Below are 22,101 nucleotides of genomic sequence, written 5' to 3' on the forward strand. Positions count from 1 at the left end.
AATAATAATAATAATAATAATAATAATAATAATAATAATAATAATAATAATAATAATAATAATAATAATAATAATAATAATAATAATAATAATAATTATTATTATTATTATTATTATTATTATTATTATTATTATTATTATTATTAACATTGTCTAATTCAATTAATTAAAATAATTATATCTCGAATATTTAACTAAGAAATTATAGCATACTAGCAGCGTTCACCCCGCTTCGCTGCGGTCACCCCGGAACGCAATAAACTTTGTTACTTAGGTAATTTTTACTTTTTCGCTTTCAAGTGATATGATAAAAACCATAGAAGATTGCAGTAAATGTTAACATTATATCGCCTGTCATTTATGTTAACCCGCCCCGCTTCGCTGCGGTCACCCCGGAACGCAATAAACTTTGTTACTTAGATAATTTTTACTTTTTCGCTTTCAAGTGATATGATAAAAACCATAGTAGATTCCAGTAAATGTTAACATTATATCGCCTGTCATTTATGTTAACCCGCCGAGTGACACGGTCATGCGGGTTGCATATAAATACGTTTATTTTTATACCTATGATGAACTAACAAAGGATTTGTACGTTATGGACACTTGAATGGTCAATTATCTCAAGACACTGGTAATTAAAAATTAAAGTGATATGATAAAAACCATCTAGGGTCCAAATCCTAATAACCCCCCAAAAATGAAAGAAATTGGTTCAGCCGTATTAGCGTGATGAGCTAACAAAGGATTTGTGCGTTCTCTTTTATATAATAGATTACCGAAGTTATTTTATATTTAAGTTTTGTTTCTATTAGTACAGCTAGTAACCAACAGGGTGCAAGTGGCTAGAAGCGCTTGCAAGTGGCCCTGGTTTTGGTTACTGAGAGAAGAAAATTGAATGCATTTAGTGCAGGCACTAGCCTGTGTCACGTGTAAATTATATGTGCCCTCATTTTGACTGCTGGGTATTATTACCCACTTAAAAGAGAGTTAATTTCCTTTGGTCACTTGACCTGGTTCATGGTCGTTTACTCACCATATTGGATTCAAGATGGCGGATCATGACCTTCTTTAAACGCTCATAACTCGGCCATTTATGGACGATTTGGATCATCTTTTCTCCTTTGGAAAGAGAAAATTATACTCTACAATTTTGTATTGTTGCACTTTTTGCGAAATCGGCGTCGTTTTGGAGTAGAAATGAAGATAAAACTTTATTCTATTTTCGTAATTTTCTCGAAAATGGCTAATAATTCGAAATTTTAATAAGACACCCAAAAAAAAGCAGAATTTAATAAGTTTTAAAACGGTATACAACATGCTGGATTTAGTTTAAAACTAGGCTATATATTAAAGGAAAACTAATAGTATGTATGATTTTAATTATTGTTACAAAAATAGCTTTTCCGACGTTTCTATCTTCTAGCAATATATCTGTGCTGCAGGCGCTAGCCCATTTCACGTGCGAAGTTTTATGTCTTCTAAGTATTGTTGTGGGGTTTATTAAACACCTATACGAATATAAAAACTGTCACATGATCCAGATCATAGTCGTTTGGTTGCCGTATTTAAAAATGGACGCCAAATTAGTAGATTTTTTTTGTCTAAGTATATCTCCATATCCAGTGGTCTGAATTTACAGCCTGGTTGCTCATTTTATTCCTTTGTAAAGTAAATCCCATAGTTCTTAATTATAGTGTAATTTGAAAAAAAAAAAAAATGGAACAATGACGTATTTTCAGATTCAAGTTTTTTTTAAGTGGATTCAAAGAGCAAAAAGTATTTTTACAAACAGAAGAAATATGTACTTTTAAACAAATACATCGTAGTGAATAATACTGATACATATTAATAACATAGTGCCAAAAATTAAAATGAATATTGCAAATCTTTCAGAGTCGAGATAAGTCGAGACTTAAACAATATTATTTATGAGGGTTCCTGCATTGGTTCAAAATAATACTTTTACATTTACAAAAATCACAATACAATATTTCCAATTTTCTATAGAGACATGCAGTTTCTGTGAAGCACATTTTCCAATTGCATTGCTTAGGAAAGTCTTCAGGCTTCAATGGGTCATCTGTCACCTGTGGAATTAAAATACCGACTTCCTTTATGTAACCACAGTCCAACGGATTGAGTTTCTCAGACGGTTCCAAAACATGAATCCATCTATAACATTGCAAGTAGCTTCCTTTTATGTGAAGACTGATAGAGTTTGTGGTAGGGGCCAAATCTTGAAAGTTTCGTAATTTTAAAATTGATTTCTACATCTTTATTTTTAACGAGAAATGGATTTCTGACAACAGGAAAAATAATAGCTGGTTCATGAACTAGAGAAAACCTACAAACACCGCCAAATTCCGAAATTCCTCAATCTTCTGGTAAAGCAACAGTTATAGACCTTATGACGGTTGCAAGGAAGGTTCCAACAAAATCTGAAGTTTAAAATTGAAGACATATGAAGAATTTGTAAGAAGCATTTGGAAAGCTATCTGCAAAGCTTCTCATCAACATTTGTTTTCGACGTTTATAAGAAGAAATTTTTAAAATTGCTTGAAAGGTCCAAGCGATCACGGAAACAACCTGTAGAATATAGAGCCAGAAATGACAGCAAACAGCTTCCTGTAGATACTGAAGCTTACTGAGCCTTATCTAGGAACAAAGAATTGTTAAGTCATACTTTGTTGATTGGATACTCCGGGAAAAAGATTCTGTTACTTCATCTGTTCCGATTCATCTTGGTGGTGTAGTAAAATAGGTCAGCCAAGATGTGTTTATATGAAGAATGAGGTGGATGGGAATGAACTTAGTTTGGAATCTGATCATGAAGAAGCAGATAAGAGGATCCTAGCCCATATTTCTCACAAGACACTGACTTCAAAAGTAAGCAACGTGGTCATTTGTTCTACTGATACCGATGTCTTTTCTTGTGCCTTCTATCATTACCTACAGAAGTGGAAAAGTTTAGGACTGCAAGAACTTTCGATTTCCTTTGGAGTGGGAAAATCATCGCCGTACCTTCCACTTTACTCATTTGAAAACAGAGTAACGCTTGCTGTTTCAACAGCTTTACAAGCTATTCATTCTTTAACCGGCTGCGACACTACAAACAGCAACTTTGAAAGCAGCAGAATCATCGGCGGTTAAAGAATGCTTTGTGTGTCGCCATCTCAAACATCTCAAAAACGCCATTAGTAGAATGTCAAGAAATCTGCAAATCAATGGCAGCGACTTTTTTTTACCTTGTTTATTATTATAGGATTAAAAAAATGGGAAGGAATTTAGTTGTATATAGACTATAGACCGTTGCAAGCGTAATGTATGCACGTAAACAATAGCACAAAAGTATGCCGCCAGGGTACCGTCCTTTTAGTTGATTTTTTTGAAGGAAAGAAAAGGGGAAAGGAAAACCTGTATCCAAGAATGATGTAAATATTATAAATAAATTAAATGAAGGTGTGAAATATACAGGGTGTTTCAAAACAACACCGACAACGTTTGGGAGCTGATTCCTAACACCAAACTAAGACAAAAAGTATAAACCAACCTGACTGCACAAATGCTTTCTTTCGGAGTTATAGGCATGAAATGAAAAACTAAAATTTATAGGTCCATGGCTCCAAAACTATGGGATCTTCCGTAATCGGGTCGATACTTCATGGAACTAAAATGTGCACTATCCAAAAATACATGTTTCAGAATCCTAAGGTACTCACGAAACAATTTTTATAGAAGGAATTTGGCTACGGGAGAGGGAATTTGAAGTACTCACCAACTACCTCTATAAAAATTGTTGCGGAAGTATCGCAGGATTCTGAAACTTGGTACAGTGAAACCTCTGAATAACGGACACCAATGGGACATGAACTTTTGTCCGTTACTGAAAGGTATCCGTTACAGAGAGGTTACGGAAATTTAATTTCTCACAACGGTAATTGTATACAGAATATACAGTAAATACCTTATGTATGAGCTTAAATACGTAAAATGCAATACGAAAATAGGGTTTACTCTTTTCCAATGCATCAACTGATGAAGAATAATGTGTCAAAGATGTTTGGATATTTTCCTACATGGGAGGGGAAAGCGTTTTTCATTTACTTCAAATTCTCACAAGTAAACCTTACGTTTGGGTGAATCGAGTTCCTGACCGAGACACATATGAGAAAGTAGTACTAAATGTGGTCAGTATTTCAGTGAAGTTGTAGGTGCGAAGCTCTAGGGGCTTAGGAGATACAGCTACCAGAATATCACATGGAAGTACAGAATAGTCTTCATACAGTTGGAGGTAAAAGCCCTGTAAGACCTCTTGTAACTACAAAAGGTGAATAAGAAATATATAGGTATATATTAGGACTAGGGGGAAGTCATATAGTAAGGGTATACCTGACGTCGGTCTTCTTGAATTCCGCCATTTTGAATTAAGGTTAAGTTTTTAAAATAGGAATAGGATCATATGATACATGATTTAAGGCGCAAATTTAATCAGAAGAACAATGGTGACGTTAATTTTTTATTTACGCGCAATTGGTAAAAAGTTACAGGGAAATTAAATATTGTTGCAGCATGTGTATAGTCCCACCTTGTATGTATTTACCCCACCTTGTAAATTTTTGTTAATGATGATAATTAAATAAAAAGCAGGTGGATAAATATTACGTCTATGGTAAGAGTTGTCTTGATGACGGCCATGTTCAAATCCGCCATTTTGAATCAGACAAAAGGTTTAAACGAAACGCATAACATTGACACCTTATTAATAGCAAATTTTACCATAAATCCAACGGTATAACCATTTTTGCTGTATCATTAACCAGCATTTGTTGTCGCATAAATTAGTTGCTAATTTAAGGAAAAATGACCAAACTGGAATTGAGTCATAATTGACCTTGGGTCTTTCTTCCAGAAAAGTCCTCAATTAGTACAATCAATATGTAGTTCAGAAAAGAGTGCATGACTTGCACAAATGCTCTGCTCACAGTGAGCACATCTGAGAAAGGCAATCGAGTTAGACTTGACACATTTGTCGTTAACAATTCCGTCAAAGCAGTAGTCGTAAGGAGCGATCCAACGTCCAGGTTCTTCGTTCAAATATCCAGCCTGATTGAAGGCGAATCGAATCATGTTGCGAAAACGAGGAGCACTGAACTGGTAAATTGTAAACGACTGAAGTTGAATGAACCTATCACAATGCAATATGTTCACGCCACTTTCTGTTTCTGTCACCATTTTTCTTCTGATTAAATTTGCGCCTTAAATCATGTATCATATGACCCTATTCCTATTATTAAAAATTAACCTTAATTCAAAATGGCGGATTTCAAGATGGCCGCCGTCAGGTATACCCTTACTATACGACTTCTCCCTAGTCCTAATATGTACCCATATATTTGTTATTCACCATTTGTCGTTACAAGAGGTCTTACAGAGCTTTTACCTACAACTGCATGAAGACTATTCTGTATTTCCATGTGATGTTCTGGTAGGATGTGATGATCTCCTAAACTCCTGGAGCTTCGCACCTACAACTTCACTGAAATACTGACCACATTTAGTACTACTTTCTCATATGTGTCTCAGTCAGCAACTCGATTCACCCAAACGTAAGGTTTACTTGTCAGAACCTTCTCAAAAGATGAGTTAGGAACCAATTAAAAGGGTAAACTGTTTTATTTACCGAAAAAGGCATGCTTTTTTCCTCTACAAGGATAATAAAACTCATTAGCAAGTGTCCTGTGGGAATCCTCAGTACGGTTGCAGAAGAAACACATGTGTGTTTGTGTACTGGCGTGGCGGAATGGATGAAAAGACAAGTTATTGGGAGTGCACATGTTTATTGACTCAGCCCCAATCACAAAGAATATCTTCTTAGAGAAAGTGAAAAAGGAAGCCAGGTAACTCCGATCCAGACTTGTTCTAGTATCATAAGTAAAGAAAAAAAGTACGAGAGGAAACATTACTCGTTGAAAATGTTATTGTAAGAAAAACAATGTTTATTTTGTTATCTATGGAATTGTCGGGAAAGTTGCAAAGCCCAGAGGAAAAAGAACTAAATTTATTAGGGAAAGGAAGATCTTTTGCATGCAATTCTTGGCCATACGATAGACCCTGCATGAGTGTTATTGTTTATTGAACGTTTACTAGGATTTCCACCAGAGAGTAGTTTATTGCAGGTAGAAAAAAAAAAAAAAGAATTTTAAGAACAGCTTGAAGCTGTTCTGTTTGATGGTTCACCAGGTCTAGACTCATGATAGGTACACTTCTGGGGAAAAGACTTTTTCTTTCTAATGTAATATATCGCAGAACCGAGAATAATTCCTGTCCGCCATGAAGAGGTTATTGAAACATTTGGGGGGGGGGGGAGGACTGGCAGCGTTCGTATCTGAGAGTGTCTGTAAAAGGGAGGGTTTTGTTCCGTAAGAGAACATACATTTTTCCCAGGACAAAAAATATGTCCGTATTATAGAGGTTTATTTAAGAAAGGTTTCACTGTATTTGGATAGGGCACATATTAGCTCCTAAGTGAAGTCTTGGCCCGACTACAGTAGATCTCGTAGTTTTGGAGTTATAGATCTTTAAAGTTCATTTTTTTTTTATGTTTTCGGCAGCCTATAAGTCCGAAAGGAGGAATTTGTGCAATGTTGGTCTATACATTTTGTCTTATCTTGGTGTAAGGTATCGCCTCTCAAACGCTGTCGGTGTTGTTTTGAAAAACCCTGTATACTACGTTTTCTTAAGGGAAAATAGAATATAATAATAATACAACTATTACTAATAGCTGAAATGCAAAAAGAAGAAGAATTGTATTATTATTATTATTATTATTATTATTATTATTATTATTATTATTATTATTATTATTATTATTATCACTAAATTAGTTCGTCAACTTTCATACCACTTGAAACACAGAAAAACGCAGTAAAATAAAAAGAATATACACATAAAGAAACAGCGAGGAAAGTGCATGTAATGGCCTGCACAACGTTATCTTTACAGCAGTGTTGCACAATGCAGTATCAAAACTATCCATAAATCTGTCGGAACCTTGGAACTATTCAAAGAAAAAGTGGTAACTCTCCACACAACACGGTAAAATTGCACTCTGATAATAGATACATTTCTTGTTTGTAATGACCACCTAGCATGGGTTGGTGCGAGTTTTCACAGAATAATCCTTTTTCGCGTACCCTCCGTCGTTCTGTTCCTTGTTTTTAAGGATACCTCGCGCTTCCAGATCAGGACCCACCAATTTCACCCTGCTCTTACGCCAAAATTCTTGTTATATACGACCACCTATTACAGGTTTGTTCGTGTTTTTGACATTAACTTATCATTTAAAGCAATAAGTAATGAAAATTATATCTTTTTTTATTTTTAACTTGACGACATCTCGTAAAACTGCACTTATCTAAAGATTACACTAACATGTTCGTAAAGACAGAATCGGAAATTTATTTGAAAATATTGTTTATTAATTCTCTCTCTCTCTCTCTCTGGTCTGTAAGTACTTTAGTAGCGTAAACACATGCCGATACCTTGCAGGAGGAAGAAAAAGTGAACTATAATATAACTTCAATCGCTGTTGCTATGGAATTTTCGTAAAACGTCTTCCGCGAGCTATGTTTACTGGTAAATTATGATGGTACTGTGATTTTGCACAAGTTATGACCATGACACCCGGAATGTCAGTGCGCGAAGAAAATGAAGTGATTGATCATGGTCGTCCTGTCGACCTATCATTCTTGGAGATTCTTAATCTTAGTGGTAATACACATTTTAGAAATGAAACTGAAGAATTGATTCAGCATGTTAGAACAAATTTAGAATTATATTGTTCTTTCTATAAATTGCTCATTTTTAATCTACTTTTCTTCAGCTATACATATTTTAGTATTCAGATTTTGAGCAGTATGATATCAACATTTAACGAGATAATCTAAACCCTAGTATGTAGATTTTTTAGTTTAACGTTCCACGTTATGGTTTTAACTTAGGTAAAATGATATTTTTGTTTATTATTGTGTGACTGGGATTATGGCAAAATCTAAGTATAGAGGACTGAAACACTTATTAATCATCATGTGTTATCCTTCGTTTCTACAATTGTCGGTTTATATAGTACCAAAATTATGTTTAATTTTTACTGTTTGCTGTTTTAAATGTGTTAATTTTGATGTTTCTTTAAATGTATTAGTACTTTTGTAGATTAACACATATTTCTTTCTGTTACTTAGGTAATAGTATACATGAGAACCCCCTGATCTGCGTTTCTTCTGTGTTCTATTACCACTTGTACATGAAATACCATAAATTTTCTACGTAGTGCTATAGTAAGAAGTATCAATGTGCACAAGACATGCGATATGCGTTAAGTCCCCCCCCCCACACACACACATAGTCATAGTTAAAGTACATGGGCACTACACATGCAGATATAAAGTACAAGTACGTTCTTTTTTATTTTCGTATCAGTCGATAAGTAAATAAAAGTTGCTTTGTTACCCCCTTTGAAAGTTCGTACATACTCAATGAATAATCCCTAAAAGCATGAGCGTCCTGCTCCTTCGGGAACTGATGCAGCTTCACGTATACTATATCCTTAAAGTAATCTCTCTCTCGTAAAACTGCACTTATCTACAAGGTAGCACTAACATTTTCGTAAAGACGTAATCGAAAATCGAACTTAATGCAAACGGTGATGATGAGATGGATTATAAGGACGGAATCATGAAAGAAGGACGAAACGGAAAATCCACATCTACGGTGTTTGCCATCTCAAGGCCCATTTGGAGAGAGGTGTGATCGCACCTACAACTCTACGCGCCATAAGTGAGCGCTCTACAACTGAGTTACTGCAGCCCTCTAAAAAATACACATTGTAGGCCTAATGCATAATCATTCTGACGGTGGTTAGTATCATACTAAAGAGTTCGACTAACATAGTCAAAACGATTCTGCATAAGGCCTTGTATTATTATTTATGAAAGTGGTATACATTTACGATAGGAATCTCATTACAAATTTCTTCAATATACCCTGCTCTTTTCATAAAATTGATTCTGAATATCTTTAAGAACTATATTTTATAATGAGTATTACATTCCTTGGTGTAAATTAACTTCAGGAGGGCTTGAACGTTATGACTATCAAGGAGAGTGTCGCAGAAAATAATGGTAAGCGTCACTTTCAGTAAAATTGAGTTATTAGGTGGAGTAGGTTGGGATTGAGTAACAAAACAGTATGTAGGTAGTTTAATTTCGGACGGTACATCAACTATTTATTGATTTTAGAAAGGCTTACGACTCGGTTAGGAGAGAAACATTATACAACGTTCTTACAGAACTTGGAATACCGAGAAAGCTAATTAGATTAATTAAGATATGTTTAAGTGAATCCCAAAGTAAAGTCCGGGTAGGAAAATTTTTGTCCACGAGCTTCCACGTCGAAAATGGCCTGAAACAAGGGGATGCGTTGTCGCCATATTATTTAACTTTGTGCTGGAATACGCCATAAGGAAAATCAAAGATAGCAACCAGGGCCTAGAGTTGAACGGCATTCACCAGGTTATGGCATATGCTGATGATGTAAATTTAATAGGGGATGATAGGAGAACAGTAGAAATAAATGCAGAGATCTTATTAAACGCTTGTAGGGACATGGGTTTAGAAGTAAATGCAGAGAAAACTAAATACATGGAAGTGCGTCGGGACCGTAATACGGCAAATTGTGGAGGCGTTAAAATATTAAATAATGCTTTTGATAAAGTGGATACTTTCAAATATTTAGGATCAATATTAACAGACGAAAATCATATTCACGAAGAAATTAAATGTCGACTAAAAGCAGGAAATTCGTGTTATTATTCGGTTCAAAATCTCTTGTCGTCGCGAATTCTGTCGAGGAATTGGAAGCTTAAAATATATAAAACGATAATCATTCCTGTTGTTCTGTATGGTTGTGAAACATGGTCGCTTACTCTGAGGGAAGAACATAGACTGAAAGTATTTGAGAACAGGATCCTGAGAAGAATATTCGGACCCAAGAGGAACGAGAATGGGGAATGGCGGAAACTTCATAACGAGGAACTACATAGTTTATACGGTTTACCCAACATTGTTAGGGTCGTCAAGTCTAGGAGGCTTAGGTGGGCAGGTCATGTAGCTAGAATGGAAGAAAGTAGAAACGCTTTCAAAGTCTTGACTGGTAGACCCATAGGAAAACGACCATTAGGAAGACCTAGGCGCAGATGGGAGGACAATATTAAGATGGATCTCGCAGAGATAAGAATACAAAGTAGAAACTGGATGCAATTAGCTAAGGATAGAAGTCAGTGGAGAGCTTTTGTGAACGCGGCACTGAACCTCCGGTTTCCATAGGCCATAGAGTTAGTTAGAGTTACCTATAGGTGGCAGGGGAAATTTGTATGTGTTATTGCATTATATTGCATTTGAATGGTGAATCTTCTTTTCCAGTTTACTCAGAAGTTAGAAAATGCGACAAATCATTGTTTCCCAGCAATGGGTGGAGCTGCAAGGGAGCATGGGGCGTTGTCCTCCCAATTTTTTGACAAAAAAAAAATGAGTTGTTGATATTAACTCCACACCCGTCTAGGAAGTATTCCACAGGTCCGAAACCGAGAAAAAGATCTGCCTCCCCCTCTTCCCAGCAGACAATTCCTAAATCCGTGACACCGATCCCTTCAAATTGAGCTTTTTGCTGGGTAAAATTCTATTCAAATCTCCTGAAAAGCTATTATGCACCCTTAACGAGAATGTTACCTACCAATTAAATACATATTTATAGCAATATATATACTAACTATGCCATAAATTACATGATGCATTATATTCTATTAAAACGACACGTACGATTAATACTCGCATTAATATGTGCTAGGTGGTCACTAAGTATATGAATTCTTAGAAAATCTCGTTCAGGGCAGGCCAAAGATGGTGGGCTCTCTTGGATATTCATTCAGACGGAGAAAGCGCGAAGGATAGTGGGTATGTACATATATGAAGAAGAGTACGTAAAGAACGGGCCAACCTGTTTTACGTTGTTACTACAAGCTAAATTTGTATCTCTGTCTTTCATCATGAGTAAGTGTATTCTTTCTTTCATCTACATTAACTACGATTTAGGCCTATTGACTTCAATGCACTTATTATTTTCTAACTCATCTTGTAATTGAATCCCGCAATAGTACGAGACTATTATACACACTTACCACTCTTGTCAAATTTTCGACTACTCCAAATTTTCCTTCCATTCATTTTTATATTTGGATACGATGTCTATTAGTTCCGGTTTTAACGCACTTCCATACCTACACAATACAATCTGCAGACAGTCTACGTATACTTACTTTTCGCGCGCTTCTTCGGTTGCACATGATGGTTAACTTTCGCATAGCTGACGGACTGATCGATCAACACGTAAGCCAATCTATTAAGCAAGAAATTTGAAATTTGGGCAGTTGGCCTATATATGATTTGTAACGTGAAGTACCATTATTTTTTTTTTCTTTTTGGAAAATGGAAGTGGGAGGGTGTGAAGTAGGGTAGTAATTATTATAGTAAGATCAGGGGTGTAGCCAGCAGGTTTATGTAGGAGGGGCCCGTCGTTTTTGAGGGGGGGCCAGCTACAAAGCCAAAGGAAATTATGTTGCAGCCAGTGTTTTTGAGGCATGAAAAACCCGGCAAATTTTGGTTTCTAGCTTATTATTATTATTATTATTATTATTATTATTATTATTATTATTATTATTATTATTATTATTATTATTATTATTATGCTTTTTGTGCATAAATTATATTCCAGGTAATTTTTATTATGTTTAACCAATAATTATTGTCCCAGACCAAATGCCTTACCGGACCCGGAATGTACCTTTGTGCATAACTAGTTTAGTTTAAGCCGTTGTACACAGAACCTATCTACATAAGGCTGATTTTCTTTAATATTTCCTGACAAAAAATTATTTATTATTCTTGATTAAAAAACAATTATTTTATTAACATCTATGTCTCATTTCCTGTTCTAGGGGCCGTCCACATATTACTAACGCTATTTTTGACCAATTTTTACCCCCCTCCCTCCTGCTTGTCACACTTCGTAACGCAAGGCCGAACCCCTCCCCTTTGTTACGTAACACTTTTGATTTTTGTTTTTTCACCAATTTTTATTATTTTAGGGGCTATTGCAACAAAAAAAAAACTATTTTTAATGGTAGAACTTTTTATTACAAAATGCTTATATTATTGTGAATATATTTATAGCGTTTTTCGCCAACAAATCAAAATATTAGAAAATGGTAGACTCGTAATAATCTTTTATCCCCATAAGGTTGTTTAATTAAGCAATCCTAATTCTTCAAAACTCCCCAAGGAGATCGCACCCATCATTTTAGGTCACTGGTGATTGGCAAGGAGAAAGTACTGCGGAAGATGCAGTTAAAACAAGATCTTAAGAAATAACATTGACCTCTTCTTCCGAGATACAGGGTGCTTCGTGCATTTGAAGTTCGCCAGTGTTAACGAAGCAGAGTTCTGTTGCTCGTCGACCAGAGATTCGAAGTGGCTGCACACGTGAAGGAGCAGGGACATCTCGTTTGTAAACAAGATTTCGAGCATCTTGTTTGGACTTCGGACTTCAGTTTACCACTATACAAATTCTTTCTTTCTCTCTCTCTCTAAATTAGTGCGAGAATGCGAATAAACTCGATTTCTTCAGAAATATTCAAATCCAAAAATAATAATATTAAAGTAGTATGACAATAATATCCGGAGAATTATGTTTTTAATATCTTTAGGTCTGCAAATCGTGCCTTGTTCCGTCAAAAAAATATTTAACAACTCTTGAGCCACCCGACTGATTTCGATTAAATTTTCAACGTAGATGAGGTTCGAGCCTGGAATGGTTTTATAGCTTTACTTTGAAGGTGCGCTTTGAAGAGAAGGGGAAGATATACGAAAATGATCGAAAATGACCAATATTAATCTTGAATCATAGTTTTCGGAGTGGCTGATATGAACAGTGCCACTTCCGATGCCGTTTAAATCCAAATTCAGTCTCCATTAGTACTCCTAAGGGGAATTGTGACATGTAAAAATAATTGAAAATTACCAATTAATTGAAATCCATACTGAAAAACGTTGTTTTTCACCAAATTTTTCATCTAATATATATATTTTTTTAATACTAGTTACAGCATATAAAAAATGTAATGCAGGCCTACTTACAAATCAGTTTAGTACCATTATTTAATGGTAGTATTTACAGTAAATTGTTGAAACGTTTGTTTTCAGTGTCAAAAATAAATCGCAGTAAACTGTGTAATCTGCTGTAAAAAAAAATAAAAAATAAAATAAAATAAAAAAATAAAAAAAATAAACCATACTGTTTTCCGATTGGTATAAGGAGGAAATACCATACTATTTTTCGATTGGTATAGTAAAATAGTATTTTTCCATATTGTGTTACCATAAATTATTAATTATATGTAAACTTTGTTATTTTCAAATGACTGAAGCGAGGTAGTCTTACAATGATGTTTTAAAAGCTGGTCATTTGGGGGGGCCAGGAAATCATTTGGGGGGGCCGGGCCCCGATGGGCCCCCCCGTGGCTACACCCCTGAGTAAGATATTCACATCTTTGACTTCCTTAAGGCAACAAACGTTAAAATTTCGTATTTGAACTTTCTATTTAAAATAACTAAAAACGTATTTAAGCGATTTTCGATCTACAAGAGAAGTGAAAACGGTTAGAAATCGAAATGGATGGAAAGAACTGACTGAGATAACAGTTCTTACAAGAAGACGTCCATATCTCTGAATTCCTCGAGGCTACAGACATGAAATTTGTTATTTGAACTTATTTAAAATAATTAAACACCTTTTTAAACAACATTTGATGTTTGAGCTAGCAAGAAGAAAAAGGATCGGAGTGGTTCATTATGCCCATACGAGGTGTTCGAATTTCGTGCGAAACTTTTGAGTTCAGACGAATTTTATATGAGACGAAAGGATCAGCAAGAGGAACAAAAAAAAAAAAAAAGTGCCCGCAACCACATTTGGCGGCACTTGCCAGTATTACATTTTTTTCCCCTGTTCAGGGCACAGTGGCTCTGTGGTAGAGCGTTCACTTCTAGTGTGAAGCTTTCCTAGTTCGATTGTACGCCATGTGAGATTATGGTAGACAACAGCACATTCATGAGTTTTCTCGGGTTCTTCTGTTTCTTTCCATCTCATTCCACCAGTTCTTTCATAATAATTTGTTTCCAGTAATGTAATCATTAGGATACTGTTTTCCATTCTTTCTTTTGTCAAATAAAAATAGGTTCTCATTCAAGTACTGTATATTGTGTAGAAGTTAGACTAACACATTTAATATTTAATTTCTTGTTTTCTGGATAATGCCTTTCTTTCGTTGTTAAGAATATAAACATTGAAAGCGTTGGTCCTGGTCAAACGTATAGTCAGGGGTGCCCACAAGGGGGGACTATGACGCAAACTGCGTCATTGAAATATTTGAGGGGGGTTAAAATCTATATAAATATAGTTGATGAGGGGGGGTAAAATTAATCGAAAAGAAGATTTTTTCATGGGAGAACACCTACGGATAGACAATTGGGGGGGTGCGTCATAGACATAAGGGGGGGTATAGTAACACAGTTTTGACATTTTTTTTAACCGGTGAAGTCTATGAATTCAATAAGAAAGAGTACGCTTTACGATTCTGTAAATTAAATTAGGAACGTAATGACAGTAGCATATCACACAGTAAGTATAACCAGTATAATAAGCGTTTCAATGCAACAACTTCAAATCTTTCCCATTGCAAAATAATCTGTAAGTTTACAAACACAGTTGACTGCTAATACTGGCCGCCTTGTGAGTTTGATCCTTACCTCGTGTGAGGTCAGCGACGCTCTTTCAGGCTCCAGCTACCCACTGTGGTCAAGATGGGTTTCCCTTTACGAAAGCGTACTTACAAGGGACATACCCAAGTGCCCGGCTCCGATTTCAATGATTTTTTTTTTTTTTTTGCCATGTCCATGTTTTCTATTTTTTTAAAATAATTTCTAAGATTTGTGGTTATTAGAGATTACTGCAGAAGTCCCTTACTACCCTTTGTAAACGGAGTGTTAACGAAAAAAAAGTTTAAAACAACCATGTGGATACATATAAGGCCTAGGGAGAAGTCGTATGGTAGGTATGACCTTGACGGCACCATCTTGAAATATTTTGAATTAAGGCCAAGTTTTTTAAATGGGAATAAGATAATATGATACATAATTTCGGGCTAGAATTTAATCAGAAAAACAATGTTGAAGTTAGTTTTAAGATACGCACATTTGGGAAAAAGTTACAGGCATATTAATTGTTTATTCTTACTAAGTGCATAAATCCCTTACCTCCGCTTCTAACCCTCGTATTCTTGATAATAAGTGGATAAAGGTTTCGGTAATACATATTATGCCTAGAGGCAAGTGTTACGGTAAGGATAACCTCGACGGCAGCCATCTTGAAATCCGCCATTTTGAATGAAAGTGAAGTTTTGAAAAATGAAAACCACAGCATGTGACAATTAATTTTAATTTTAACCAACCACACTATGTTCGCTGTTGTGTCGAATGATATTTATCTCAAGTTTTGTCTCTATGCATGCAATAGTCAGGCAACCTTTCGAGAAAATGTATTCTAGAATGGTTGGAAACACTGACAACCTAGGATGGTTGGGAGACGGTAACACTCAACGTCTTTTTGCTATAGTATCATGTGATGTTTCTGCCAAGCTTGGTGTATAAACGTCTCACCGTACGGAACCTCTTTTACAACTTCTCATTTTTACAATTGGTTGGCAACACTGACAAACTGGGGTACTTGGGAAGGGAGAGGAATACGTCCACAGTATATTTTCTCCAATGCCAAATGATGTTTATGCCACGTTTCATTGATATACATCCAGTGGTACAGAAACCATCTTCTACATTGTATTTACAGTTCGTTGGGAACACAGACCAAATGGATACGTCAGGGTGCAAAGTGATATTATCAAACCCTTGCCCAAGTCACGTCCTAGCAATGAACCGAAAAAGAACGTGATGGGCTCAGGCGCTTACACGTAATGCATCGTAACCTTCATTTTTATTATGTTGAATATACATCATACATAGGGTTACGAACACCAACAAACCAGCCCCTTATAGGGTCAAGTTGCAGGTGTGCCCGTGATTTAAAAACGGTTTCATACTTCTCATGGTAAGAGCTTTCAGACGATATAGGTTTTCCCCATGTACTTGGTCCCAGTATGGAATCATCCCTAGTTAGAATAAAGGCGTGCCGAGGACACCTCGCGATCAAAGTCGAGATTTAAGTCGCATTCGCTGCCTCGATGTCTCGGTCGCGATGGATGAAGGGCACACATAGGCAGGGGCGCCGGAACCGGGGGGGCAAGGGGGGCAGTTGCCCCTCCTGAAATTTTCAAAGGGGGCAAGATACTCGTTTTGCCCCCTCACTTTCAGACCGTAAAAACATCACATAACAGTGATTATATGAACTAAAGTTTGCTTTTTATAGTAATGTGAAAAAAATTCTCTATTACAGATTCATCTTTCTCTTTGAAACAAGGGACTGGTGCTTTTTCTGCCCCCATGTTAGACAGAAAGAGTTAGGAAAAAAGAATTGAAAGTTCTCTTTATTTCCATTGGTGTACATTCTCAAAACACTGTAAATTCTTCTAAAGCTGTTGTTTAAGTAATCGTAAGTCTGCAATATGAAACGAGTCGTCGAGCGAGATTTTAAAGTTTAAAAAAGACAATAGTTTAAATGCGTAACAGGACGTTTAAATATTTGTTTTATAAATTTAAATTATTCTTACAAACAATATGCAGAGTGCAGTAAGTTTTATAGTGAGGAGGAAAAATGTATAAGGTAGGATTAATAATTCAGAGCATATGAAAAATGCGAACTCTATTGTCGTTCCATTCGTTTAATCCTTTCACTACCATTTTTTCGGAGTGAGAAACATTAATATATGGCTATTTTAAGTTGTTTTCAAACGTATAAATATATATATAAAACATTTTCCACCGTTTCGTTTTTTGACGTGGGAAGGGTGGGACATTATGTATCACTCTTATATTTTTACGTGAGACTTAGAAAAAATATATGTCCCAGTGTTATTGACATAAATGATCATCTTGTATTTTCAATTATGAAACGTATATTGTCAGAAAAACAATTGGGTCGTATTTATGATTACAAATATTTTACATTTCGGCATCCTTTTCCAAATTACAGTACATGCAACTACTGCTTTATCACTAGCACATTGTTCCTCACTTTTATCTGTTCCATTATCACTTTCATTGTTCACGTTCACTTCCCCTACTGTCTATTTGATAATGTTAATAAGAATTCTGTGAACCATTAGCAGGTTTCTCTTTACCAGTGGAACATCGATTCATAGCAATAAAATGTAAATTACCAGGGGTCCTCTGAGAATGTATCGTGGGACACATATGTCCCAGTGGTAGTAAAAGGGTTAAGATATGAGTGCAGAAACAGAACACCTGTTTCAGCTCTCCTTTCAGACCAAGTTTGTAAACAAGAATAAGGAAGACAGTCACTGCTTATAATAACTAGTAGTGTTAGATATTTAGCTCGCAGTGGTCAAGCAATCAGTGAACATTTGCATAGTACGAGTAATTTGAATGTCACTCCTGGATGAAAGAAAAATGGATGTGCCTGTTTTCAACCAATGGATTAATCGACAGGATAACTGGCTTAGTGCTGATTGAAAGAATGAAATTTTAAAGATTATTTGACATGCAATATAGAGAGACTTGGTAGCAGAAGTTAAAGAGTCTCCATTTTATGCAATCATAGCCGACTCCACGACTGATATTTCAAAGAAAAAACAGTTGTCTCTGTATGCGCTGTATTGACTCTGATTCATCAAACCCAACAAAATATTTATGGAAATGATTACCCCACATGGCACAAAATCGGAAACAGAATTCACGATCAAAGATATTCTAACGAAACCTAACCTGAATGCAGAAAATATACGCGAACAGTGTCATGATGGTGCAGCTATCACGTCAGGACGAGTGAATGGTGTGCATAAGATAACTTCGACTCAACACCCGAAATCTGTATACATTCATTGCAATTATCATGCATCAGATCTTCCATTGCAGGAAGTAGTACGAAAATGCGAATCTTTGTGTGACGTGCGGGTCATAGTGAAAGACGTTTGAAACATCAACCTGGATTCTGCAAAACAATAGACAACATACGCACGCCGACATTGTTCTTGAACCCTGTAAAACTATCAACGAAAGTAATCCTGAACATTTGCTGCCTGTTTGTCCTACTCGCTGGTGTGTTAGACGAAAATCTCTAATCAGATTTCAATCTACTACAAACGAATTCAAATCACGTTGGAAAAGAATAATCAGTAATACAAGTGGTCCAAATGATTATCAAAAAGTAATTCTAAAAGAGTATTTGAAAAGAATGAACAAATTCGGAATGATATTTTTTCTGATAGTCGGTATACGTCCTTTTGTACCTTGGCGAAAGTGCTTCAAAATTCTGAAGCTTCTACTTTTGGAGCTAAAAGAGCAGCAACACTCTGAGAAACCTACGAACGGACAGTGCATTTGAAAACATATATAAGGAAGCAAAGGAAAATGCAGACATACTACACTTAAAAGTGCCCACTTCACCAAGATCAAAGAGGACACCAATTAGGTTGGAGGAGATTGATAATCCTTCTATAGCAGCTACCCTAGAACCTGTATCAGATCTTCGAAAAATGTACTTCGAAATCATTGACTATTTGTTGAATGATGTGCAGCGTCGTTTCAATCAGCCAAGCCTCAAACAACTCATAAAACTCTAGAAGATACTTTTTGAAGGAATGAATGAATATAATGAATATGTGCTGGTGGGCCTCTCTCAAGAGAATATTTGAAGCAGGAATTGGGAGTTCACTCGTCGGATTTTAACCTGGATAGATTATGAGCTCAGCTCAGGCTGCTTCCACCTACTTTGATGACGACTGAGTCGCTGACGACCATCAGAATATTAAAAACTATTAGTGCTGAAACCCCAACTGTTCGCAGCCTTCTCGACCAAGTCGTTCATCTAGGGACTTTCGTTCTCACTATGCCAGCTTCTTGAGCATTTGCGAAAGATCATTCAGCTATTTGCGTTGTCTAAAGACATATTTGAAGACGTCCATGACGCAGGAAAGATTGGCTCATATGCGTTGTTGCATATGTGTAGCGACCAGACTTGAGTTGAGTTTGGGTTTAACGTCCCGTTCAGCAGCGAGGCTATATAAGACGTGGACCTACTGATTAACGTGGAATCCGAACCACATGAGCTTCCGCCGGGAATCGAACCGAGGTCCCCCACGCCAAAGGCGCGTACGCTAACCGCTTAGCCACAGAGGAGCTCAGCTACCAGACCTAAACAACATTGCAAGAGAATTCATATCAAAGACAAGCGAAAGAAAAGATACTATTGATCAATTTTGAAAAGAAAAAAATGTAGAATTATGTAAGTGAAAATATTATGCGAATTATAACCTATTATTTAAATTACAAAATAGCACTTAAAATGCAATATAAACTTGAATTATTTCTTATTAATTGTGTCGAACTTTATTAGTATGAAATGAAATAAATATAATGAGATTAGGAAGAGAGATGAATGTAATAACCAACTGGATATACTGAAGTAAGTGTAGTAAAAAATACAAATAACTGTGGATAATTAGTGTAATTGAATTTTCTATATAAATTTTATGAAGTCTTTAGTGAAAATTCCATTTTTCCATTTCTTGTACAAAGTCAAGTAGGTAGAAAAAATATATTTTCTTATTTTTTACTTAATTATGTAGCCTGTTTTATAATGTACAAGTTACTTTCTACTACAAAGTGCTACAAAGTTTGTAGTTCTAAATAGCAATTTCTAATATTACAGTGTATTGCAACACCAGAACTGGATTTTTAAAAATATAATTTTAATTTCCTCATTTCCAAGTGATTTAAGTAGCTTTAAGATTCTTTAATAGTGTCCGTGTGACCATGTCCAGTACAGTTAAAAATATGTAACAGTAAAATTGTAAAATTTGTACTTACAAACAGTCATTGTGAGCAGTACAAATTTTACAATTTTATATGTTTTTAATTCTGATTTCAGTGGTTGAAAATTTCTCCACCAGACCAAAATCCAGCACACAACTGACACGGAATTAATTAATCTAAAGATGTAAACTAAGATGCCTCTAATAGATGGGAATTTCACTCTCACGAAACTGTTTACAGCTTCATTATATTATTATTATTATTATTATTATTATTATTATTATTATTATTATTATTATTATTATTATTATTATTATTATTATTATTATTATTATTATTAATATTAATAATAATAATAATATTAATTAACCAATCAAATCAAATTATTGTTACATTACAAACATATATTCGTATTATCTTACCTATGTTATATTCCCGTGTCTATTTTCAAGACAGCAGTTTGCCCCCCCAGCTGAAAAATACTTCCGACGCCACTGCACATAGGGACCTCGCTGTAAGTTTTCAGTTTGAGGAGAAACATTGCTGTGGTGGGTGTGAAATTATTCCGTGCGTGTTTTGTTGTTCAGTTGATTTTGTAAATTCGTGTTGCTAAACTATGTACTCCAGTGACAGTCAAGATTATGAGTCAATACCTATAATTAAAAAATGGTGGTTAATTTCAAATATTCAAAATAGACGTTCAAATATTCAAAATAGTGCTCATCCTACTAATAAGAGAAGAGAAAAGTAATCGGTGAATAGCATCATTTATTTCCGGAACTGAAACAACATACAGATAAATTTCATGAAAATATGAAAATGTCTATTGAAACTTTCGACTACATTTCAAATTAAATCAAGCAAAACATAGAAAAAGAGAACATGAGAAAAACCAAAGTTTCGTCTTGTATTTCGCAAAAATACTTGAGTTTCATCTCGTGTCCATCTCTTTCAATGGGTCAGATTTTTGCCTTTTTTCAATTATTCGTGATTTCTCTTCTAGCACCCGGGCGAGAAAAATTATTTCTCAGTAAAATCAGAAACAGGTATGTCTTCAGGTTTTGGGATGGAGGGGGTATTAACTTAACCAAGTGAAGTTTCGTCACTGCAATTCCATTATTCGACATTTCCTCCCTATGGATACATGCCTGTCTTTACGGTTATTTATTTACCTTATACAGTATTAGTAACGAATGTAGAAATTCTTTATTAATCTCGGAATTGGGGGGGAGGCTGTGGAGTTGAAAATTTTAAGCATAGATATGATTAACACTAGCTTCTTTTTCTTTAAAAATTGCAGGATTTTGGAGCTTCAGCCCGAAATCCCCCTCCCCGTAACCACCACTGCCTTAATTCTCAAATAAATATGAATAGCTTCCTGACATTCCCATTTGAGTTCCTATTTTCTTCCATTCTCTATTTATAACGTACTTATTATAATGATGTTTGTGCCCCTTATCCCATATTCCTGGAACATTCCTCATTAGTCCTATTAATATGTCTTTCATAATCAAATTTAACAGTGTAGCAAAATCTCCCGAGCATAGATACACACAATCCTCTGCAGACGAAATTCTGAACAAATGAAGATTTTATTCCGTGCAGCGCTTCGAGACCTAGGGAGGATCAATGAGAACACGTACCACAGCGATGCTTCCACCGAACATCGATGTAAAAACAAATTCGGTTGTTTATCATCGCCACCACTAATTCATCATCGCGGTTGACCTCTAGGTCGCGATATAACGTATACCTCCGGCATGCGTTAAGGCTTGAGTAAGGCTGTTAAAAGTCTGTGATTTTATGACAATTGTAAAGTACTTGAATATTTAGTGTTCGTAACTGTTCGTGTTTTCTCATCGCACTGTGTGAGGTACTCTGAAACGTACTATTGCATGGAAGAAGTTTAGAACTGAGTTCAACCGAAATTGAATTGTAGGAGCTGCCATTGTCCAGTCAGGTACACAATATTCCATTTTAGGATATA

General features: G+C 35.6%; 1 protein-coding gene across 2 annotated transcripts in view; it reads left to right on the forward strand.

Annotated features, from left to right (window-relative positions):
* Positions 1-7,558: 7,558 nt before the first annotated feature.
* LOC145671085 (leucine-rich repeat-containing protein 51-like) overlaps positions 7,559-22,101 on the forward strand; it is a 45,314-nt gene continuing 30,771 nt past the window's right edge. Inside the window, exon 1 of one of the 2 annotated variants that reach the window (XM_081739830.1) lies at positions 7,559-7,773. In XM_081739830.1, coding sequence (XP_081595956.1) covers positions 7,674-7,773 — 100 coding nt within the window. In that variant the 5' untranslated portion in view covers positions 7,559-7,673. The remainder of the gene's footprint in view (positions 7,774-22,101) is intronic. The other variant, XM_081739831.1, reaches the window with a different exon arrangement.

Source organism: Thermobia domestica, chromosome 15, assembly GCF_964235325.1.
Source record: "Thermobia domestica chromosome 15, izTheDome1.hap1.1, whole genome shotgun sequence".
Taxonomy (NCBI): Eukaryota; Metazoa; Arthropoda; class Insecta; order Zygentoma; family Lepismatidae; genus Thermobia; species Thermobia domestica.